This window comes from Mandrillus leucophaeus, unplaced genomic scaffold, assembly GCF_000951045.1.
Source record: "Mandrillus leucophaeus isolate KB7577 unplaced genomic scaffold, Mleu.le_1.0 Scaffold455, whole genome shotgun sequence".
Classification (NCBI taxonomy): domain Eukaryota; kingdom Metazoa; phylum Chordata; class Mammalia; order Primates; family Cercopithecidae; genus Mandrillus; species Mandrillus leucophaeus.
This window is the reverse complement of record NW_012104865.1, coordinates 1636952-1663094: the sequence shown is the minus strand read 5'-3', so window position 1 is coordinate 1663094 and position 26143 is coordinate 1636952. Positions and strand designations below refer to the sequence as shown.

The following is a 26143-nucleotide window of genomic DNA, read 5'->3' as shown; positions in this document are numbered from 1 at the left end:
GATATGTGGTGGGATGGGAGGATGGGGTGTGTTTGTACTGGGCTTGTTTGTTTTGAGCCCGGGGCTGAGGAATGTGCCCGGCTCCTCTCATTAGCACACATGACTCTTACTTACATTCCATTGAACAAAACTTGGTCTCACATCACTCTAAGCTGTAAAAGAGACGAGGACATGCAATCTCTATTTTCATGGCTATATACAAAATTCTATTGCTAAAGAATGGGAGAATGAATATTAATGTGTAAAAAGTAGACTCTAGAACACACAAAACATAAAGAATGTTTGGAATTTATTAAAGAATTTAATAAAGTAATATAAAATGTATATGTAAATATCAGTAGTATTTCCACACCAGCAATAAATAGAAAGCATTAGCGAAAAGCATATTTCATTCAAATAATTGTAGAGATAGATATATGGATGTATTTTATATGTAAACATTGAATCATGTAGAAATTTTCAGCTAAAATAGCAAATCCTATTGTTTTAGGAAATACAAAAAGTCCTAAATACATGGAAACAAAAGTTACATTTTTGTGTCTGGAGCTAGATATTGTAAAGGTATCTATTTTTCCCAAGTTATTTTATAGGTGTAATTCAATCAAAATTCTAATATAATGGATTTGAGATCTAAATAAAATAGTTCTGAAGTTTCCTTATAAAATCATGATGTAAAACATTTAATAATATTATGAAAATTAAAGATTGTTGAGTATGGAGTTTTCCTAGAATGCACAGATATTAAAATATATTTTAAAGTTTTTTACCACTTTGATTAAGTTTATTGCTAAGTATTTGATTCTTTTCATTGCTATTATTAAGGGTGTTGTTTTCTTAATTTCCTTTTTGTATTGTTGTTTGTGTGTGGAAATGCAACTGATTTTTGAATGTTGATTTTTTATTCTGCAATTTTACTCTTTTGTTTATTAGTTGTAACTGATATTAGTTATAACAGTGAGCCTTTACAGTTTTTTTATGTCTGTGGTCATGTCATTTGCATACAGATTATTTTACTTCTTCCTTTCCAATTGTTTGCTTTTTATTTTCTTTCCCTAATTGCTATGGCTAGGACTTCAGTACTGTGTCGAAAAGAAGGAGTAAAAGTGGGCATCCTTTTCTTGTACTGGATTTTAGAAGGAAAACTTTTAGTTTTTCCTCATGGATTAAGATGTTAGCTATGTACTTTTCATGCATGATCTTTATTGTGCTGAGGTAATTTTATTCAATACCAATTTTGTTGAGAATATTTTTCATAAAGAGATGTTGAACTTTTTCAATTGCCTTTTCTGCATCTGTTCAGATAATTCTGTTTCTAAAAAATTGTGCTAATGTGTTGTATCATATTGATTGATTTGTGTATGTTGAACTATCCTTGCATTCCAGAGATAAATTTCTCTTGGTCATGGTATATGATCTATTTAATGTTCTGTTGCATTGGGTTTGCTAGTATTATATTGAGGATTTTTGCATGTTTGTTCATCAGAAATACTGGCCTGTAATTTTGTTCTCTTGTAGTATCTTTGATTTTGGAATTAGGGGATCCTGACTGTTAAAGTGTTACTGCTTCTTCTATTTTTTGGAAGAACTTAAGACGAATTGATATCAATTCCTCTTTCAGTGTTTGGTAGAATTCATCTGTGAAGCCATTTGTTTATGGACATATTTGGGTTGCTTTATTACTGATTCAATCCCCTTATTTTTTATTTTTCTGTTCAGATTGTCTATTTCTTTTTGATTCAGTGTTGGCAGATTGTATGTTTATTGGAATTTATCCATTCCTTCTAAGCTCTGCAGTTTGCTGGGGTATAATTGTTCATAGTAGTCCCTTATGATCCTTTTTATTTTTTAGGCATTCATTGTAATGTCTCCTCTTTCATGTCTGATTTTATTAAATTTATTAATTTTGGGGACCAGAAGCAGAAAGCTATGGCTTGAATACATCTCCCAAAATTCATAGATTTGAAACTTAATCCCAGTGCAGTGTTAGGAGGTAGAGCCTAATGAGTGGTGATATGGTTTGGCTCTGTCCCCACCCAAATCTCATCTTGAGTTCCCACGTGTTGTGGGAGGGACCCAATGGGAGGTAATTGTATCATGGGGGTAGGTCTCTCCTGTATTGTTCTTGTGATAGTGAATAAGTCTCATGAGATCTGAGGGTTATCATAAGAGCTCCTGTATGAACTCTCTGCCTGCTGCCATCCACGTAAGAAATGACTTGCTTATCTTAATGAGTAGCCCCTGACTCCCTTCCATCTGTAGTAATTTCTTTAGCAAATGGTTGCTTGGCCACATTTTTTCACATTTTACCTGCCCACGCTGTGAATTTTCCAAGGTTTTTCACTCTACTTTCCTTTTAATTGTAAATTCAGCCCTTAAGACAATCCTTTTCTGTCACACTTCACTGTAAGCAGTTAAAAGTAGTCACGCAGCAGGGTGAATGCTTTGCTACTTAGATATTTCTTTCACCAGATATCATAGTTCCCCATTCTTAAGTTCTTCATTCCATGAAGTCTAATAATATAGACACAATTCTATTAGTCTTTGCAGAGGTGTAACAGGATGGCATTTACTTTAGTTTCCAATACCTTTTTTTCTCATTTCCATCTGAGATCTCATGAAAATTTTATATATATATATATATGTATATACCTGTTTATATAATCACCTTCCTGCCTCTAGAGACAGTTCTAGACTTAAAGTCTATTTTGTGTGATATAAGCATAGCCATCCCTAGCTTTCTTTTGATTATCATTTGCGTGACATAGCTTTCATGCTTTACCATTTGCATGACATAACTTTCTTCAGCTCCTCATTTTCAAACTATGTGTGTCTTTATATGTAAAATGAGTCTCTTATGAAAAATAAACCACTGGATCTTGTTTTATTATTTTTCCCTCTAAATCCATTCAGCCACGCTATGCCTTTTGATTGGTGATTTTAATTCATGTATAGTTAAAGTAATTATTGACAGGTGTGGAATTGCTAATTTCATTTTATTAATTGCTTTCTATATATTTTGCCATTGATTTCTCTCTCTGCTCTCTTACTGTCTTCTTTTTAATTAGACAGTTTTTTTGTAGTTATTTACTTTGATTTTTTTCTTCTTGTATTTTTTGTGTTTATTATGGGCATTTTATTTGTGGTTAGCTCAAAGCTTTCATAAAATATCTTGTAGTTACAAAAGTCTTTTTTACATTGATAGCAACTTAACTTCAATGGAATACAAAAATAAATTTCACCCCATAGAAGGAGAATATTGCAAATGCAATTGGCATTTAAATTTAAACTGTTTTTTTTCCTGTGTTATCTCAACTGTTTCCATTTTAATATTAACCAACATCATTATATTATCTGAATCTCTGCTATTTAGACATGAGTAGACAAAATAGCATGTGAAAAAAAACACATTATCACTATCAAATAATTTCATTTTCCGGGGTAATTTTTTCTTTGTACTGATGTAAAGGAAATTAGAAACAATGTATAAACCTAAAAATCAGGAATTGTAGTTATAGTTCTGACTTTAACTGTACCGCTTGAACATTTTTTTTTTTTCCTTAAAAAGATAGACAAGAACCACTAGACTAGGTATCAGCAAACTTCTGTAAAAGTCCAGCTAGTAAATATTTTTGGCTTTATGAGCCAGATGGTGTCTGTCACAACTACTCTACCATTGTGGAGTGAAAACAATCATAGACAATATGTAAACAAATGAGTTTGGCCATTTTCCAGTTAAAATTTATTCATCGGCACTGAAAAGTGGATTTCTTATAATTTACACAATATTATTCTCTTTTAATGTTTTTCAACTATTCAAAAATGTCAAAATAATTTTTAGCTTACAGGTCTGACAAAAACAGAAATAAGGAGCAATAAAAGTATGAAATATTCTATGGAAAGTGCATAGTTTTGAGTAGTTAGAAATTAGCATTGGCAAGTAAGGAAAAGTGGTAAGTAAAAAACCTTTATTCTAAATAGAATATTTACTTGGTTGCAGTAAATATATTCTACTCTGGAAATAGAAGACTAAGGACAAGAAAGGAAAGAGGCAAACCTACTCCGAAGAGGAGCTATAATGCCCACCCAGTGAAACTTACTTTCTCCCTAAGTCATTCTGCTATTCACTAGCTTTGTAACCATAGGCAATTTCCTTTTTCTTTTTGCCTTAATTAGTTCAACCATAATAATAACTTATAATGATGTTGTGAGGTTTAAATGAATTAATACATGCAAACAACATAAAACTGTGTCTTTCAGTAAATATTATGATTATTACTGATTTTGGTAATGTCATTGTGGTCTTTTTAGAGACGATACTGTCCATCTCCTTTAAAGATAATTGAACTGAGATTTAGGGAGGCAGAGTTGCTTGTCTACAGTGAGACTGACTAGATGGCAATTTGTTGGAGACAGGAATAGAATTATCACTGATTCTCTGTAAACTTCATTTTCTTTATTCATAATAGTAAGGATGTAAAGACCACATACGTTCTGCTTCCTTCTCATACTGACATATTTTGATATGTGCATATTTAAAAATCACATAAAAATAAAATGGAAATGGGTAGAGATAAATGTAACATGATAATTACCATTAGAACTCAAGTAAAAGGATTACTTTAAAAGGAATTGGCCAGAACAATGGATTTAGTATGCTTCTGTTATTTCTAAGAAAAGAACTAAATGAATAAATCCTTCTTATTGCCCTGGCTTGCTTTGTTATATGCAAGATTGACTAATGGATATTGTTTCTGACTTCTACATTTTTTCAAGCACTTTTCAAACACTTTGAAATGCTTTTGTTTTCCTTAAAGCTCTCTTCTTTGCCATAATAGAACTAAAATAATAGATCTAGGACACAGCCTATAATTTTGACACTTTTGCCATGATTGGAGAAAAAACGAGAAAAGCACATGTGTACTTACAGTGTTAACCATGCATGGCTGAAGAGGTCAAATTTCATGATGCTAGAAGAAGAATATAGAAATCAATAAGTCCATCTTCAGAGAGATTCATTTCAGTGTAACATTTTAAAAGACTCAAATTGATGGAATTATAGTGTGTTTGGATTATTAAAGCAGAATGTTAGTTCTAAAACATTCAAATATCCCCGAAAGCAAATGGAATACACTTGAGTAAACAAAAGACAAAGACATGATTAGAATAGTGTAGATTTATCTTTTTAAATTTAATACTATTAACAGTGTTTGCTCAAAGTATTTTTATACTTCTTAGCATACATAAAGTAAATGAAATATAAACTTTTAGTCATATATTAACATTTCATTTTATTTAAAATGAATATTTATTGAGACTTGAAAACAAATTCTCTCATTCACCGAGCATGTTTCCTGCGTTGTGAAATCATCATGTACGGACACATTGGATTGTTTAGTTTGCATTCACTTTCTTCTCAGTCTAACTCAGTATCTTTAATTTTGCTTTTGCTTTTTATTGTAATTTGGGGGATAATTAATTACTGCAGTCAGTTGTCATTTATGCCCTTAGCTGAAGCCAAACCAAGTTAGCAGATTTTGATACCTCTGACTTTAGAGGGCAAAGAGCCCAGTGGGAGTGATTGTGAGAAATGAGTATGAATCAAGAGAGCCTCCATTCTGTACAAAGAAGTACTTTATAATAATCAATACCTTCAGTAAATTCTGTTAGCTATTTTCACTGTGAGACACCTATTTCTCTTTCTGAACAGGATTTTTCTGTCTTCTTCAAGGAGCTGAGAAGTTATTAGCAATAGCATCTTCCTTGGTGATGGAGATTTTGCCATATTTTCTTTATGAAACTCAAAACTTTTAACGCAATTACTGCCAATACTCTCAGCACAACACTGAATTATTGCAGTTTCTTTATCCTTGGTAGTGCACTTCTCAGTGTTGTTTACCTTAATGAATACTCTCTACCCTTCCTTATTTATTTATTTGCTTATATATATTCTAAATTGAGTCTTGTTTTCATGCAGTGATACACAGAAGTGGTTAAGAATGTGTTTTCCTACCACTAACACATTTGAAAAACTGTTTAGAAATTGGTGTTTGCTTTCATTCTCTAGATTAATTCTTTCACTTTCCTGTATTAACAGCTTCCTTGGCTATTTTTATTATTATTCTTCCATATTATGCTGCTCTGAGTTGCTAACCTAGTAAAATAGCAGTCTTGTGCCTTAACAATGTCTACTAATTCTTCTGACGAATATAAGTTGTTTTGTATATTCTGTAGCCTTTTACATGCCTCTAGTGAATATGCTAGTATTTTATTTTATTGTCATTTTAATTATTAGGTAACTATGTAGATGGTCAAAATAAAAGATGCATTATTAAGCATCAGAAAATGTATTGACTGAAATACTGAGTAGACAAATAGAAGAGATGCGTTAGTACAAAGTTGTAATTTTCATTAGAATTACGTTAATAACAATGACAAAGTATAGCTATTGTCAAAATTAACATTGTTGAATATTATAATTCTAAGTTAAATGGATAGCATAAACATCTCCTGAAAAAAAATTTAAAAAAAATTCTACCTAAGAACACATTTGATTTTTTTTTTTTTTTTGCTATTGGAATCATTATATTTTAAACTTAAAACTAAAAATAATAGTTTTGCATTCCAGTTATTGTTTTAGGAAGGGTTCTTTTTAAAAAATCTTTAAATATTAATTTTAAGAGGATTTTTTTAGTCATTAGAAACTGAGCTTGAATTCCACATGTATTTAGATATAAGAAAGACTAGTTTAGATGTAAAATTCAGAAATAGCCAAATTTATGTACTTTTCATATGATGTATGTTCAATTAAAAGGTCACCAGAAACTTACTGGTAATGTGCATTTAAATTTTAGCTCTTAGGTAATTGATCTATACAGGAATTGGGAGTACTAGTCAGCCAAATTTGGGGTGGGAGGTTTAAAATAAAGAAATATAGAATATTCTTATTTGTCCAGTAAATATTAGTTGACTGAGTAGAAGTATTGTATGTAGTAAAAATTCTTATGAAGCTTTTTTTTTTTCTTTTTACCTGAACCAAGATGAATTCTCACAATGCAAACCTCTGATACTCACCTCAAAGCAATTAGATTATTCACTGGAACAGTTCGATTTCACAAGCTTTCAAAATCTGCCCATGGTTAATGAAAACCATTTAAATTGAATGTTACATGCAAGCTGATCAAACTGCACAGACTACATGAACTTGCTCTCCATTGGTTTTAATATGCTTCAGTGATGCTTATAAATCTTATTTCCAAATGCAGAGCTAGAAAAGGAAATAGTTACTGGCTTGGGGTTCTTAATTCTGCTTAAATAAATGTTTCAACCTTTATGTTTTCCCAATTAATATATAGCAACACAAATGCAAACTATTGTGACTGAAGAGTTGCTTAAGTGTAAATTGTAAATCCCTACTCTTTTACTGGTTTCTTTGTTGTTGTTGTTTGTGTGTGTGTTGTAACTTCATTGTAATCTAAGCATGGAATTCAGCTAGAAGTAGAATAAGCATCTGTGTGGAAGTAAATTATGTGTTGGTGTAGTGAGACTTTGGTAAGTGTCACCCTTGGAATTGTTAATTGAATTTTGGATAAAAATAGATGAAAAGAATCTTTGTTAATTAGATGTTGGCACTATCTGGAAGTTGTTAAATAAGTAGAGACAAATATTAATTTAAAAACATGAGAATGAAAATCCCTGTAGAAATACCACAAAAGATTTTATGTAGATGTAGTTTATTTTAAAAAGTAGTTAAATTTTTTTCAGGATAAGTTTAAGTGCCTATGCTATATAAGAGTTATAAATAAAAATAATCAGTAAGGTAAAAACCATGACTTTTTTATTTTGAGGAATAAATGGAGACACATTTTAAATGTTTTTGAAGACATCTTCTAAATTGTTTGCCAATGCAGGGCAGTAAAATCCCCCTGCAATCAGATCACAGACTTATAGTCCTGACCTTGATAAATGTTTAAACTGTGTATGCAACGAATCATTTCATTGATTACCAAAAGGCATTACAGCATAATATTTTTAAAACGTTTTGAAGGAATCAGACCTGATTCAGAAATCTCTCTGTTGTGTCTTTTTCTGTATGACTTTAAGTATATTACATATTTCCTCTATGTTAGTTGCCTCATTTGTAAAATAAAAATAAAAATACCAAATTTACAAAGTTACTGGAAAGACTAAATGAGGTAATGTATGTAAATTGCTTTATATTATATGGGGCATGTAATACATATTCAAGACATAGCTATTATTATAGGTGGAAGTTCTTAATTAGAAATTTAATTTCTCAACTCCCATTTCTTCATGTATATTAATATTTCAGAAAGATAAAGAAAGGAAAATGAAGTGAAAACTAAATCAATTTGCATTGATTTTCCTTTTTCATTGGAGAATTCTATTGGCAGAAATTAGTGTCTTAGATACCCTTAGAATTCCATTTTTCTGTCCACGAACACCGCTTCATTCTAAATCTAAAGCAAACACACAATGTGCTTCAATGCAGTGAATCATATTACCTAAGCTGCAATATACTTGCAAATACATTTTAATATTATATTTTAAGACACAACGAAATTGCCTATTACTTTGAATTTACAAAACATCTCTTGATGACTTTCATTAAACTGCCCTTCCATAATCCTACTGCTACCCTCCTTTACGGTTGCTTATGCCTTCTACTTTATCTGCCTCCTCTCTCTAGAGCAGTGACTTTCCTACAAAGCCATTGCAGTATTTCCCATTCTTTTATTTCCCCAGTGAACTCTTCCCAGAATCCTTTTTAACCTTGAAGCCTATAATATGAATATTTGGAAGGCCTTCAAGTTTATATACTCCTGTATGTGGATAACTACTTTTCTTCTCCATGTATACATCCTGTGTACCTTTCTGTCAATTTTTCCAACTCTTCATAGGCTTTTTTTCATTCATGTAGCCTGTCATCATTTGACATTCTACAGATATTTCTAGAGGGCCTCCTGTTTGTCAGTCAGTGTCCTAAGAATAAGTGATGAATTGGAAACAGTTTCTAGTCTCAAGGCACTGTGTCAAAATGGTTGGTGAGAAAACTAACATCCAGTTGTGATAGAGGAATCACTTGCATGACATGAGTTACTGGAGAATACTAAGGAATTCTGTAACTCCTTGGGAAGACATTGTCCCTGAATTCAGCTGAAAGATGTAAAAGACTAAGTGACTAAGAGGCAGTTAAAAAGGAGGAAAGGAAACCCAGGTGAATATAAAATCCCACAGCCAAGATGGCACTTTTTATATGTGTGATGCAATCCTTTCAGTAAACTAGAGCATGCGATATGAATAGAAAGATAAAATTGAAGAAGCAAGTGGAAGACAATTCATTATTGTTATTGTCATTAATAGTGGTTAATGTACATCCAATTTGACTAAGTATTTTACAAACAAATATAATGTAAAGTAGATATTATTTGCCCTCCATTTGATATAAGAAGAACCTGAACTTGAGGTTACATAACTTGTACAAGATCTTACAACCAGCAACAATTACATGGGCCAGGACTCATCCTCAGCCTTTCAAGCATATTTAAGGAATGTTTTACTTCCAGGAATCACCTCTCAAACTACTTGCACCTGATTACTGTTAGGTGGTGCAAAAGCAATTGTGGTTGTTGCCATTAAGTGTAATAGTCTCAGCGTCTGATTCCAAGAAATCTCAAACCTGGAAAGAAAAGTTAATACAGATGCAAAGTTTATGAAAAGAAGCAAATTTATATAATGTGCTTAGCACAGTTTCTGGCACATTATAAGAGCTCAATAAATAATTGTTATTTTTGTTATTGTAGTTTTACTGCTTCCTTTTTTTTTTTTTTTTTTGCCTCTTTAACTGGAAGTAACCTCCACAAGGGAAGGAAACTGTCTGCATTTTCCCCAGTATTTTGTGATACTTAGAACAGTGATCAAATGAATATTTGTTGAATAAATGTATTAATATTTCTTAAACCTTCAAGAAATCCTAAAATTTTGGAATATAAAGATATTTAATAGTCTTTGTTATTTTCTAACAAATCACATTTTCTTCATGATAACATATTTCCTTAAGTTTTCAGGGCATCAACTTGCACTGATTTTTTACCTCTCTTTTAGGGAGGACATTTTACATCATTTAAAGAACTTCATGAAATATTGTAATAAATCTCAATATTTGTTTTTTAATAATTATTTACATTTTCTAGAATGTTCTTCTCCCAGATATCCACATTGCTTGTTCCCTCTTGTCCTCAAGTCCATACTCAGAAATCACCTAATTTGTAATTAAATTATACCTCACAGCATCCTTCACTTGGTTTGATTTTCCCTTTTCTGTTATCAGCATTTAAAAATATGCTCTGCTTATTTTTGTTTATAATGTATTTTCCCCAATGAGAGTACAATTTCCGTTAGGAAGGATTTCTGCCTTTTTCCCCCGATTATAGTTTCCTAATGCTTGGTATATCGTCAGTGCTGAATGAATATTTTTAAAATAAGTGAATCTTTCCAAGATATCAAAGAAAAACAGTTGTTCACAGGCAAGGAGCTAGAAGAGGGTCTGTTGCAAGACATGGTAGTGTTCAAGCTGGTAGGAAAAAAAAAAATGAGGGCTAAGGAATTTTGCAGACTAGAGGCCCAGCCACCAAGACTATGGTTGTTTATTGTGTGGGGTCAGAGCTTGTCAGAGCCAAAATCAACCTGACAGAGGCGAGGATATGAAGGAAACCTAGAAGGCTGGCTTGAAAACTGTTAGGAAGTCAGGGACCCTGTACAGAGGGACTGGATGAAGCCACGGAGGAAGAACATAAATTGTGAAGATTTCATGGATATTTATTAGTTCCTCAAATTAATACTTTTATAATTTCTTACAGCTGTCTTTACTGCAATCTCTGAACATAAATTGTGAAGATTTCATGGACACTTATCACTTCCCCAGTCAATACCCTTGTGATTTCCTATGCCTGTCTTTACTTTAATGTCTTAATCCCGTCATCTTCTTCGTAAACTGAGGAGGATAAATGTTGCCTCAGACCCTGTGATGATTGCATCAACTGCATAAATTGTAGAGCATGTGTGTTTGAACAATATGAAATCTGGGCATCTTGAAAAAAGGACAGGATAACAGCAATGTTCAGGGAACACCAGAGATAAGACTTCTGGCCACCGATTAGCCAGACAGAACAGAGCCATATTTCTCCTTTTTCAAAAGCAAATAGGAGAAATATCGCTGAATTCTTTTTCTCAGCAAGGAACATCCCGGAGAATGAGAATGCGCCCTGAGGGTAGGTTTACAGACGGCCCCCTTAAGGCCAGCCATCTTTTATGGTCGAAGCCGAAGGGATGAAATAAGCCCTGGTCTCCTGTAGCTGCCAGGCTTATTAGGATAAGGAAAATTCCTGCCTAATAAATTTTGGTCAGACAGGTTGTCTGCTCTCAAATCCTGTTTCCTGATAAGATGTTATCAATGACAATGCGTGCCCGAAACTTCATTAGCAATTTTAATTTCGCCCCATCCTATGGTCCTGTGATCTCGCCCTGCCTCCACTTGCTTTGTGATATTTTATTACCTTGTGAAGTATGTGATCTCTGTGACCCACACCCTATTTGTGCACTCCCTTCCCTTTTGAAAATCACTAATAAAAACTTGCTGGTTTTAAGGCTCAGGAAACATCACGGATCCTGCCGACATGTGATGTCTCCCTCGGACACCCAGCTTTACATTTCTCTCTCTTGTGCTCTTTCCCTTTATTTCTCAAACCAGTTGAGACACTTAAGAAATAGAAAAGAACCCACGTAACCATCCGGAGCGGGTTCTCCCAATAGAAAATATGACGTGTTTGAGAGTGCCTAGAAGGAATGGGTCAGGCTGTTATAAGCTTATGAGCAACCAGAAAACACAAATAAGGATCAAGACAAAGCAATAAGCCAGAGAGAAAAAGCACACAGATGCCCGAGATTTAGTTGAAGCACTTTAATTTTGCTAATCCCATCATTCCTCCAACTTTTTCCAGGTACTTTTTGCTGCAGGAATATTTAACAACTTACAGTGCTAGGAACACAAAGTAGTAGGAACACAAAATGCCTGTGATCTTCTATACACCTAAAAAATCTTCTGCCATGTTTTTCTGGTAAATTCTTAGTCAGTCTCTAAAATCCTCACTTAGATATTGCATGCTTTGTATTGTCTTCCATGTTTCCTGATGCATTTGCAAGTCACTTTTAGTTGCAAGTGACAGAAAACCATTCCAAATGAGTTTGGGCACAAAAGGGGAAATTTGGGGCTTGGCTCTTATTACTAAAATGCCAAGGAATGATTTAAGGATGCCTAGAATCAAGACCAGAAGCAATTTATTAGGGCCTCATCTCTTCCATGTGTTTTCTGCATGTGTAGGAATTAATGAAAAAGAGTACCCCATTGATATTCTACCAGTTTACCTTCCTTAGTAGATAGAGAGAATAGTTTCCCATAGCTCAGCCAGAAACATGTAAAGTAATAATATTCTGATTTCCCTGGCTTGGATCATGTGCCTACCCATTTTCCATGGGCTCTTGGTTCCTTAATTGACAGTCTGTGGGATTAGAATAAGAAAGTCTCCAATGAAAATATAAGATGTTATTATCAAAAGAAATGTGAAGGGATACCTAAAAGCAAATGTCAACAGACACTTGATAAATGATGATTGAACAGAAAACACAGTTGAGAAATATTTATCTTGAACAGCATTCCATGAGCTTTCAGTGGGCTGCTAACTCACTGAAAATATATGCAAAACTTTGCCTCCATATGAATCTATCCAGGGAGGCGTCCAATCTTAATGATGTACAAAGGATTCCAGAAAGGGTATCAGCCCTTGGAAATAAAATGTTTATGCTTCCTAGCCCAGCCTGCTATTAACTTCTCCTGATTTAGTAGACTGCAAATGTAAAAGCAGAGCCATTTGAGGCAATGTTACAAATTAGGAAGTATAAGGATATGGAGTTAAGTTTTATTTCACTCTTACTTCTTAGTCCATTTGTGCTGCTGTGACAAAATGTCTGAGACTGCATAATTTATAAACGATGGAAATATTTATCACAGTTCTGGATACAGGAAAGTCCAACATCAAGGCATCAGCAGATTTGGTGTCTGGTAAGGACTGCCTTCTACTTCCATTATGGCACCCTGAACAATGTGTCCTCACGTGGCAGAAGATGAATGGCAAAAGGCTTACTGAGCTAGTACCCTTGAGGTCTTTTATATTGGTACTAATTCCGTTTATCATCTCCTAAAGACATCACCTCTCAAAACTATCAGATTGGGCCCTAGGTTTCAATATACAAATGTTGGGGGTTGGAGGAGGGCATATATTCAAACCACAGCAGTTCTCCTCATTAATCTGTCTTTATCTTAATCTGATCATTTGTTAAACATGAATCATACCCCCTTTGTAGATAGAACTAGTTTAGCACAGTGCTTGTACATAGTGGGTTTTTCAGTACAGTTATATAAGAACTGGGTAAACAACAGGACTTGTACATAAGTGGTTCCTCCTACTCAACATGTAATCGTATTTGGAGTAGTGTCTTAGTCTGTTTTGTGTTGCTATAACAGAATATCACAGACTGGATGATTTTTAAAGAAAATAAATTTATTTCTGAAAGTTCTGGGGGCTGGGAAGTCCAAGGCATGACACTGGCAACTGGCATGAGCTTCTATGATGCCTTATCCCATAGCAGAAGGATGGAAGGGCATAAAAGCATGTGAGATGATACAGAGAGAGGATGAGGGGCAAACTCCATCCTTTTATCCAGAACCCACACCAGTGATAAATAACTCACTCCAGAGATAACAGCCTTAATCCATTTATGAGAGCAAAGCCCTCAGGCCCTAAAAACTTGTTAAAGGTCTGACCTCTTAATACCATTACAAAGGCAATTACATTTCCACATAAGTTTTGGAGGGAACATTTAAATGATAGCAAGTAGGCCATGTTGTTTAGCAGTGAGGTATCCAGACCTATGTTAGTTTTCTTGTAGGCAAGTTGCTTGGGCCCTCCCTCTGACAACATTCCCTCTCAGGGAGAGCCTAGGGAATATTTTGAGACCATCAGCTGCTTTTCATTCTATTTACTGTTCCAAGCTGGTGCCCTAGCCATCTCTTGTGTTCACTTCTCAAACCAGCTAAGAGAATTTCCTAAAGAAGTCTGTGCTACCTTAGGCTCTAGTGATTTATTGGTGAACTCTTCACTCTTTAAAACAGATTGAAGAAAACACTTAACCCTAAAAGGTGAATTTTTAAAAGACAACTACTAACTTCCCCCCTTTCCCCAGTGTCAGAAATAATCCACTTATTAACACCCACAATTAAATCAGGTGCTGAAGCTTTGGTTTCATAACTACCCAGGATAATTTGTTATTGGGGAAAATAGCATATTAGAGTGGTAGAGAATATAGACTATGTCATATTCATTCTTCTGTATCAAGAGCCAACGTTTTTGGACTTGATTCATTTTTACAAAACAAAGTTAGCGTGTTAGTGGTTGAAAAATATGTCTTTTTTGGAACTAATTGTCATGTATACACTGTAGCAAACTTGAAGTTTAGAATTTTAAAAATCATAGTGGCTCAATTATATTTGTACTTTTATTTGAATGAATTTGATTTCTTGATTATTTTTAATAGGGATATTAATTCGTCTTTTCACTGATTCATTCAATAAACTTTTATAGATGGCCTGCTTTATTTCAGGCACCAGGACATATTTGAAAGTCATTTGTTTATTAAACAAATGTAAGCTAATCTATAAACTGAGAGTTATATTTGTTCTTGAAATAGTTTTTAAATGTCTCCCTTCACTTCTGAATAGATTAATAATAGAACAAAGCATATAATTTTTAAATGGCCTGGTACTTTGTATTAGCATTTCTGTTAGTCATAGGTGTTGTCTCTAGTGGAATGTCAACAAATGATACTTGACTATTTTAAACTTTATGATTAATAAAATCTCATAATATCTCGATTGTAACATAATATTTATGCCAAAGGCAACATGTTAAGAGTGTAATATAAAAATAATATATCTAGGAGCTATTTTTTTTATTCTTGTCATTCCTTTGATGTAATCTATTTCCACGTTGACTAATGTGAAAAGAATGTTTCTGAAGTTTTGTGTACCCTCCAAATCTTTATCTTTTGTTATTTTTTGAATTAATTAGGTTCAGATCTTTGTTTTCCCATATCCATGTATTATTTAATTCAACACATTTTTAGTGAATACCCTGCACATAATAACTTGATGTGCTACTTCATATGAAAATGCTGTTTTCAATGAAGCATTCTTTTGAAAATTATTTTCTCAGGAGGTATTATTAGGACTTGTGCTAGCTAAATAAATGAGCAAAATGAGGAAGTGGAGAAATGGAATAATAAACTTTAATGAGTGCCACATGCACAAAAATAAATAGGGATATATTGTAAAATGTGTTTGATGACAAGACACATTCACTCTGAGGAGTGGTATCTCAGCTGTTTTTAAAGATGGGATTGTGTCCCCTGTGACAGCTGAGGAATAATGTTTTAGACAGGAAGATCATCAAATTCTTCAGTTCTGTGTAGGTAAGAGACAGGTATGTTTGAGGAATGGAAAGGAGGACAGTGTTGCTGAAGCAAAGGGCTCAAATAGGACAGTATAGACCTTGTTAAGAAGTTTAAATTTTGGCTAAATAAGCTGGGAAAACATTAGTTTAAAAAAATTAAATTATTTTATTTTATTTTATTTTATTTTATTTTAAGACAGAGTCTTGCTCTGTCGCCCAGGCTGGAGTACAGTGGCACAATCTCGGCTCACTGTGATCTCTACCTCCCAGGTTCAAGGGATTCTCCTGGCTCAGCCTCCTGAGTAGCCGGGATTACAGGTGCCCACCACCATGCCTGGCTAATTTTTGTATTTTTAGTAGAGACCAGTTTCACCAGTTGGCCAGGCTGATCATGAACTCCTGACCTCAAGTGATCTGGCCACCTTGGCCTCCTAAAGTGCTGGGATTACAGGCCTGAGCTGCCGCGCCGGGCCAAACATTAATTTTCTTAGAAAGCTGAGGGGTTACACAATATAATTTAAGTTTGAAAGATGTACCTGGCTGCTTTGTGGATAATAGATTGTAGATGGACAAGAGTAATAGTGAGGGAGCCAATTATTTGATGATTACAGTTATATGAGAGAGAAGAACATATAACAGGAAAAGGATATACCAAATGCTCAAATACCAGAGATTATATAGCAAGATCAGCTGATGTCATGGACACATGGTGGTAGATACGGCATTGAAGTAGTGTCAGGTAGCAGGGCAAACACCCAACCCCTTGATACCATGTTTTTTTCAGTTAATGATTATTTGTCTTGTGACATGTTGGTCTTGTAATTTCCACATGTAAGTTTAATATTATTCAGATCTTATTGTGCATTAAATACTATGTACATTTATTTCTCCCAGAACTAATATTGACTAATACCTGAGTTGATAATACAATAAAATATGCCATGAAATAAATAAGTTACAGCATTAATATAATGTAAAATATTTTCAAAGTGATGTATATATATACATATATATAGCAAATGTATTTTTAAATGCCATTTTAAAAAGACTGAAGCACTATTTTTCACTCTATATATTACTATGATCATTTATGCTGTAACTACCTGATAATTTGTTTTTTAATTGAAATAATTATGTCATTAAAATTGAGCTGAAAGTTTGCAAGAATTAACTGCTTTCTGAATTTGTGTTTGCAAATTAATTAAATTTGGTAAAATAATTGACATTAAAATTATAATAATAAAGCAAATTTAATACATGTTCATGACAGAATTACAAAATATTTTTTAAGTCCAGCTATGTATCTGCTTATATTAAATTGCAGATGGGCTATCAATGTAGGCGAAATTGCTGTGCTCATAGTCTTCAACCTTCAATCTTTTTATTTATGTTCCTTGTATACTTTAAAAATAGGACCAAAAAACATTTTTATTACATCCTATAAATTAATTTAGAAAAAAATTTCTGAATTAACGGCACATTAATACAAATACATCATTGATTTAGATGCACTTCCAACTAGAAAATATTTTCTTAAGTAAATTTCACAGTGCTTTAACCTCTTCTTGGCAGAGATGTTATGAAGTTTTATAAATATTATTCAAAATGGTGACCTACATTTAAACATATATTTTGAATAATAATTCAAAAATGTAATGTTCACTTTCTGGTTATTTTTTAGTGTTCATTAGTTCTTAATCACATTGAAGTAAATTCATTTTCTTTTTTTATTTTATGCTCTATTTAGACTTTAAAGGCATAGTGCTTTTATTTTGCAGATTGTTGCCTTGCGTGAACAAAATGTTCATATACAAAGAAAAATGGCATCAAGCGAGGGATCCACAGAATCAGAACATCTTGAAGCGATGGAACCTGGACAGAAAGTCCATGAGAAGGTATGACACACACCACATGCTCTTACATGGAAATGTTTACTTCTTATATCATTTGACAGGAAATATAAAAACCACATAATGAACATTTTTTAGTTTTTGTTGATTCTTTGGTCAAAAGTTCAAGGTTTATGATGATTTCCTTTCCCATTTTTTGTTCTTATTTTGATTCTCTTAAATATAATACGTATGTGTATATGTTGTGTGTATGCATATACACATATTTGAATTTTTTACCTGCTTTTAATTGATTCTCTTAAAAGTATTTCAGTTATATAGAATTGAATTTATAATATATATAAATAATATAATTTAAAGTACACATACACACATTGTGTGTGTGTATATATGGCATATACATATAAGTACATATATAGGCAGGACTATTTTAAGTCCTAAACGACACTTTTGAATTGTAAGTGATATAATATACAATTGGTAACTTACTGGTTGTTTATGACTGCAAAAATTGTTGGTAAACTTTTATTTGATTGGTATTCTTCCTGCATTGTTTGAGGCCTCAGCGGTACTCTTGTTAATGAGAGATAACACAAAATGATATGTGAAGTCATGGGACTTTTACCATTTTTTATAATGCAATGATTCTCCCTTTGGGTGAAGTTTAGTCTCACTCAAAGGAAATTAGCACTCTGTTGCTCCACTAGCAAAAGACAAAAGGTTTCTGTGCAGGACCACTTCTTTCCAACACAAGAGGAAGAAGGTAAGTTATTGGCAGGTCCAGAATCAGATGAAAATTACACAGAGGCATTCACACATCCTGTGTTGGAAACTCAGGAGAATCATTTGCCTGTAACAAGTTATATCTTTGGATTCTTAAGCTCCTAAATGAAGACCACATGAATCAGCTAGCTAAATTGCTGTAATTGAAAATGTCAAGAGTTTCTAAAACCTAGCCATTAAGAAGCAAGTGACTGGACAATACAATAAATAGCATTAGAATTCTTACTATAAATTAAGTTTATCATTTCCTTACTTATGTGGTTAGAAAAAATAGAGGGACTTCTTATGTTTCTTCCTTCAAGTAGAAAAGCAAAATAAAGTAAATAAATCAGATGAATTTCCAGAAAGAAGCTTCTATTCTGGTGGCTGACAAATGAACAGATCTTCATATAAGACCACAAATTTAGCCTTTAGCCATGTATTTAATATAAATCTTAAGCTCAATATAAAATGTAAACTACAATTTGACGTATTTCATCAGCTGTATCTGAGATTAGAATAAAATTATTTCTCTTTCCTTCAACTAAATGAACTGATACTGCTTCAGTAGATATACCACCAAGCTCTTTAATAAGGCATTTTCACTCTACACTCAGTTTAGGAAACCAACATGTAATTTGATATTGCTCTTTCATTTTAATTATGTCATTAGTAGTATACCTCTCCTCAGAGAATTATAGAATCACAATTGGTTCGTTATAAAAATGGATTTTATGGTCATCCAGTCTTTTTCATAGCAGGCTACAAATTATTGTTTTCTATAATAATGCTGTATTTATGCTAATCTAGTCTAGAAATGAAGAAATATACCTTTCTCAGACATGAACAACTTGAGATTTTGTTTATCTTCTACCAGATTACTTCATACTTACAGCGTTCTTCTTATGGAGGGGGAGGGCAGGGAATGCTCACACATATATATTTTTTTCAAATATTGTTTCATCAAGATATTGTTAGCAGCAGCAAATCCATACAGGTCTGTAGCAACCTCAATTCTTGCCTTCTCAGAAGAAAGAAATTGACTGTGGGCATGAGGCAAAGGGAGAGACAAAGGCAAGTTTTAGGGTAGGAAAGTTTTAGAGCAGGAACAAAAGGAAATAAAGTACAGCTGGAAAATGGCCAAATGGGCAACTTAAGAGATTCAAGTGTGCAATTTGACCTCTGAATTGGAGTTTTATACACTAGCATGCTTCTGGGGTTGTGGTACTTCTCCCCTGATTCTTCCCTTGGGGTGGGCTGTCTGCATGTGCAGTGGTCTGTCTGCATGTGCAGTGTCAGCACTTGGGAGGGGCCACATGCACAGCCTGTTTACTCAAGTTGTATACATGCTCACTGGAGGCCTTCTTCCCTTAGCAGTTGAGTGTTCCTAGAGGAATGTTCTATTCCTATACCAGTTAAACGCTGCCATTTTGCTTCTCAGTGCTCATGCTTGAGTCCACTCGCCCGACTCCTGAGATCTTATCTGGAAACTGCTGATCACCAGATTCAGATGTTTCCTATTTATTAGAGACTGTCTTTCCCTGGCACTGGCAGCAACCAATAATTGTTTTACAGAGAGAGTTTAGTAGCCACCTGACCATCACCTGTTGGTTGCCTAACTACCTACTCTAACAATATAACCACTAAATATTTGAATATGCAGACATTAGAGAATGTAAGACAGTTTATGACAGATTATTTTTCAGGAACTGGTTACAGAATTAGAATGAGGATTTACGCATAATTGATATTTGTCTCTATTAATCTTCACAGATATAAGTGCACATATAGAGGATTTTGAGTCATTGGTGACCCAAAGCACTTGTCTTTAACTTTCTTTGACTTCCAGTTCTTAGGGAAGGCATTTCAGCCAGTGGAGAAAAGAAATTGTGTGCCAATGCTAAGTCAATCACTTCTTGTGTTGGTGTAACTAACGGTTTTTTAACATTATATTACTGGTATTCATTTCCTTTTTTCAGTTTCCTTGAATTTCAAGAAGAGTGATTTCTAAATGCTTTAGGATAATTATATATTATTATCATGCATAATATCATGCCCATATCCTTTAGTGTGAACCTAAAATATGTACAATATGTCATATATATTTAGTCTAAAGTTAAAAATATGTAAACTGTGTTTCAATTTATATTAATCCTGTGATTGATTTCTCAGGATGATCCAATAAAGTGTTGTAATAATTAGTTCTATTTATGTCACATTTTTAAATTTATTTTTATTTACATATTTTTGAGACAGTCCAGGCTATAGTGCAGTGGTATAATCTTGACTCACTGCAACCTCCCCGTCCTGGGCTCAAGCAATCCTCCCTTCTCAGCTTTCCAAGTAGCTAAGACTACTGGTGCGAGCCACCATGTCCGGCTAATTTTTGTATGTTTTGTAGAGACAAGAGTTTCACCATGTTGCCCAGGCTGGTCTTGAACTCCTGAGCTCAAGCAATCTGTCCACCTCAGCCTCCCAAAGTGCTGAAATTACAGGTGTGAGCCACCGTGCTCAGCTATACCACATTTCTTTACCTGACATTTCTTGATAAAACATACAACAGTATCCTGATTATTATTTTCATTCTCCTTATATAAATACTTCCAAGTTATACACATAAAATATTATAGAGCATTTTTAATATCAAAATCATCCTCCATGACATGATTATTCGAGGTATATTAATGCCATAAAACAAGTTGTCAAAGTATTGTAATTTAAAGCCTATTACTTATTTTTTTAATTGAGAACTTTTAAAAAGGTATATTCAAACAAAAGAAAAGAGAATATTATTTTGGCAGATTATCAACGATGATTGTAATGTTAGTGTGTAAATTGAAAAGTGGTTGATCAAGACAAAAACATAAAACAATTTTTAGATATTAATAGAGCTAAGAAAGTGACTTCTAAATCCTAGTCGGAAGGATTACCCTTTGTTTAGGGAAGTTAATTTATTTAAATTACACAGTCAAGATGGGTGATTAGCCAACAGAAGATGTTTTATGTCAGTGGATTAAGAAATGTTTGACAAAATAGTTGACAAAAATAATCTCATAAAAACACACTCTGAAATAGGCCTTATTATTCATGGAAAAGTCTGGTAATTATTATCAACCTTTTTAAAAGAAAACAATGAAAAGAAAAAACACTTAACTGAAACGAGTTTAAATATTTCTGTGTGGTCTTAAATGTAATTGATTGTTTTAGAAGAATATAAATATTCACAGGATAATACAAATTTTCAGAACACTAAATTCCGCCTTTTCAGAACTGGGCTCTAATAACTTTTTCCTATTTCTTTCTAGATGGAAGTTAATTGGTGAATTTTTAAAAGTAAACATGCTGCTCTTGTAAAGGAGATAATAATGCTTGTTACTTCTATAATCTGTACTTCTAATTATTTTTTCAACTGCAAATATTTGCTAACTGATGTGATTCAGTAGAATATTAGATATGGTAGAGATTCAGAAGATATAGTCTGTAATAAATTTGGTAAGAATCTACAGTGAGAAATAAACATACCCAAATTAATATCATAAAACATGATAAATATTGTGTTATCAAAAATAATATTGAGTTTAAAAATAAGGTTAATTAATCCTCATTGAGGGGTGTCAGAGAGGCAATGTGGAATAGCGATTTGTTTGAAGTTCCTATCTCTGCCAACTACTAGCTGTGTTAACCTTACCCTTTAACACTCCTGAGTCTCAGTTTCAGATAAAATAGTCTTGCCAACTTAGAGTTATAAGAATAGAAACACTATATTCAATAAATTACATCATCTTAGGCATATTGTATACAAGCAATGAATGCTTATTCTATTTGTTAATACTGTGTTTTCAATCAAATAAATATTTAGTGGCAACCTTATTAAAGGTACTAGGAAATGGGCCCTATTCTAGGTGATGGGAATATAATGATGAATAAGATAGTTGAGGGTATAGGCAATAAACAAATATACACAGTGTAAAAGGGCGTAGATATGACCAAGGGACCCGTACAAGGTGAGTGGTGAAGACATTAAAGAGGCAGATCTTTTTAAGATGGTGGGATTTGAACTGAAGCCTGAGAAATACAAGGAGTCAACAATATGAAAAAGCTTTCACAAAACGATAGTCACACTTAACTATATGCAGTGAATTTTTGTACATGTCATGTATTAGTGACTGAGACACTAGTTCTTCACAGATCGAAGAGTGGAGTTGACTGACTCTTCAATGACCTTACAACAGATGAGGCACATCCTTGGCATGTCACGTGAGGTTCTTCCCAAGCTGGCTGGCCTCTTCTCGCCTCCCAGGCCTCTTTGTTTATCATTCCCACTTCGAGCTTAATTACTAAGTGAACTTAAGTTAAAGCTTCCTTTTTAAAGTTGTTGCTCTTATTCTTCTCTCCTCTTTGAATCTGACATTTATTCGTGACTGTTCTCTAAATTAAAATAAAATGCAACATAATAATTTAAGCAACAGTAATATGGAAATGTGAAAGCTGAATAAATGTAAAATCAGAAATAGATTTTTGTTTGCATGTTTTCAGTTCTTTAGTTCTTGTCAGATAGAAGAATTATGGACAAAAAGTACATAAAGCAAAATGAAGAATCTGTGGCAAGAATAATCCTTAGATGGGTACATTTAATAAATAATTGTCTAGTATTTTCACTGTGGAACTATTGTTCATGAAGGGTATTGATCCAAAGTGATGCCTTTATCAAAATTAAGGGTTTTGTAGACTTTTAGCAATATAATGCTGTTTTAGAATGAACAACCAATGACAAAAATAGGTACTTAGAACAAGCCAATATAGCTCTCTGAGCAATGTGATCCTCAGTGAAGACAAAGGATTTCATTCCATCATGCTATTGTGAAATATTGAGATATCATTGTATGAAGATTTGCACATTCTCACGCAAACCTGTCAGCTGTCCAGTTAAAAGTTTGGCTTATCAATATATCTCACCCTATTTTAAAATACCAATAAGCATCATTTATCACTAATGCCATTCTTTTAATGATTCTTACTAAATTCTAACTAAAAGTCATCATCCACAGGCATGTCTACAATATATTGACTACATTTTGTTAATTTTTATGTGTTCCTCAATACATGTTAACTACTCCCAACAACCGTTCTTTCAAAGATTCAGTCTTGTCAACTGTAGCTCATTTTATGCATTATTGATTCCCTCTCTCAAAAATAGTTATAATTGGGCTTATTTACAACTGGATTGCACTCACAGAATATTTTCTTCTGTGTATTGATCCCATATATTGTACTCTAATTCCTAATAAAACATAACAACTTGCATGATTCTCCTTTGTTCTTCAGTTGAATTGTCAAGTAATGAAACCCCAAACCAAATGGAGTTTATGAATTTGCCAACTTGGAAAGAATAGGTCCAACGATATACATGGACTGGACTGGCCCAGTGGTTCAAAGATTGGCTAGAAAAGGGGCCAAAAGAGTAGGGTTAGGCTATTCTGTGGCTTAGCCATATATACATGAAGTTATATCAATTTTCTAGAGGCTGAGTTGGAGAGGAAGCACATAACCAAAGGTCTGGAATCTTCTATATGCCATGGCAAAAATAAAAATCTTTTAATGCTGTGTGGAAACTCATTAGGTTCAAAACAAATCTCTCGGGGAGCAGTGACTGGATTATTGTGTGTTAACTAAGACCTTATTAGATGGAAAGATGAAGTGAAATCGACTCTGTTGTCTTCAATAATAAGTATAATGAGAATTTGAGGGACTCAGAATAAACTTTTTTTTTTTTTCTGAAGAAGGATATTTCCAAAGACTTTAAAAGACTGGCTGACTGGAAATTTGTTCATTAACCTTTATTTATTAACATAATTGGAGGGTTCATTTTGTGCCAAGGAATCTGTTGTCTTTTGGTGATGTACACAAGAACAAGTTATTTTTCCTCTGTTTTGTTTTGTCTGATCTGTTAAGCAAGGCCAGGAGAATTTTTAAGTTTTTCATTCAGAAGTTCCTCAATTAACCTAATTTTATTTTCTCACTTTGGTAGAATTTATCTATCTCATCATTTCTCATAAAACACAAGCTCCCCAGAAATTTAATGGGTATTTGATGGGACCCACTCCCCCAGCAAATGAAATTTCCAGGAGAAGAACCTTAGGAAATATTGTTCTGTACAATTTTTAACTCGTATAAGTACTACAGTATTTATATTTTAACTCTTAATATCATCGAGCGTCAAGAAAGAAACGCAGTATGTAATGTTTCCAGAGATGCTCTTTATCCACAGGGAAATAGCCCATGCCAGAATGAGCTTTCTACTGGATATGCCTCAATATGGAATTAAGGAATGCTAGTTCTTGACCTTTAAAGTTAGGCAAATTGTTTCTCAAACTTGCCTCAAAACCTCATTAACAAAGGGGCTATAGGTCTTTAGGAATGAGATAAGTAACCAGTATAAGTCTTTACATGAGTTGTGTTATTTGATCTCTGTAACAACAACCCTGTGAGGTTTGTAGAGCAAGGATCAATGGCTCAAAGTCACATAGCTCATGAACAGGGGGATCTGAGATAAACAGGTCAAGTAAATAAAGATTAAATGTGAACTATGGAGGGAAAGGCAGCGTAAAACTACCTAATTTTATGAATTTCAAAATATAAGATTATTTACTTTAAGCAAAGTCTTAAACCTGTCCATGTTTCTAAGAGAATGGAAGAGTTTATCAGAGTGAGCATGAAGCTTACAAAAATTTCAAAAAAGCCTACTCAAAGAAAACTTTGTTATACCATGTGTAATGTCTTCAGCACACATTTAATCAAGTATATTTTCCCAGCAATTTTTACTGCTTTTTCTTTTGCCATCATTTTTTTTTCTTTGTCTACTTCAGTGGTAACCAAAGTTTTTGGCACCAGGAACCAGTTTTGTGGAAGATAACTTTTCCACTGACTGGGGGTGGGATGGGGGATGGTTTCAGGAAGATTCAACCACATTACATTTATTTTGCACTTTATTTATATTATTATTACATTGAAATATATAATGAAATAATTACACAACTCACCACAATGTAGAATCAGTGGGAGCTCCGAGCTTGTTTTCCTGCAACCAGATGGTCCCATCTGGCAGTGATGGGAGATAGTGACAGATCGTCAGGTATTAGATTCTCATAAGGAGTGCACAACCTAGATCCCTCGCATGGACAGTTCACAATAGGGTTCACACTCCTTTGTGAATCTAATGCTGCCACTGATCTGACAGAAAGTAGATCTCAGACAGTAATGCAAGCAATAGGGAGCAGTTGTAAATACAGATCAAGCTTTGTTCACACCTTTACCTCCTACTGTGCAGTCTGGTCCCAAACAGGCCACAGACCAGTATACATCCATGGCCTAGACTCTAGGCACCCCTGGTCTACTGTATTCTTATAATATACAAAGTTCCCCTAACTTAAAAAAAATATATATCTTTTGGCCCCACATTTTAAATTCCTTTATAAACCTATTTCAATAAGGTTTTGCCCCACGACAGCACAGAAGCCACTCCTGCTACAGTCATCACTAAATTTATATTGCTAAATACAAGCCAATTCTCAGGCCTTGCTGTAGTTGATGTCTCAGCAGTATTTGACATAGTTAATCGTTTTATTCCATCATACACTTTCCTCTTACCTTACCAGTGGCTATGTCTCCATCTATTTTCCTCCCTCTGACTTCTTAATGTTGGAGCATCTGACCTGTGAAGAACAGATGATAAGTCTGTCTTGGCATGATGACTCTCAGTTTCTTCTCTTTTTCTCTTCCTTTCTTCACCCCAGGGCTCAGCTCTGCACATCTTCTCTGCCTACACTCTCTCCATGATTCCAATCAATCTCATCCTATTCATATGCTAATAATTTATGAATCTTTACCTGTAGTTCAGACCCTACAACCAAATGCATATATCCAGCCACAGTTGAACATCTCCACTTGTAT

General features: G+C 33.7%; 1 protein-coding gene across 2 annotated transcripts in view; it reads left to right on the top strand.

The window, feature by feature from the left end:
- The window catches only part of PPFIA2 (protein tyrosine phosphatase, receptor type, f polypeptide (PTPRF), interacting protein (liprin), alpha 2), a 542959-nt gene that overhangs the window by 371619 nt on the left and 145197 nt on the right, over window positions 1-26143 (top strand). For both annotated transcript variants that reach the window (XM_011994387.1, XM_011994388.1), the window contains exon 11: window positions 17360-17476. In XM_011994387.1, coding sequence (XP_011849777.1) covers window positions 17360-17476 — 117 coding nt within the window. The remainder of the gene's footprint in view (window positions 1-17359; window positions 17477-26143) is intronic.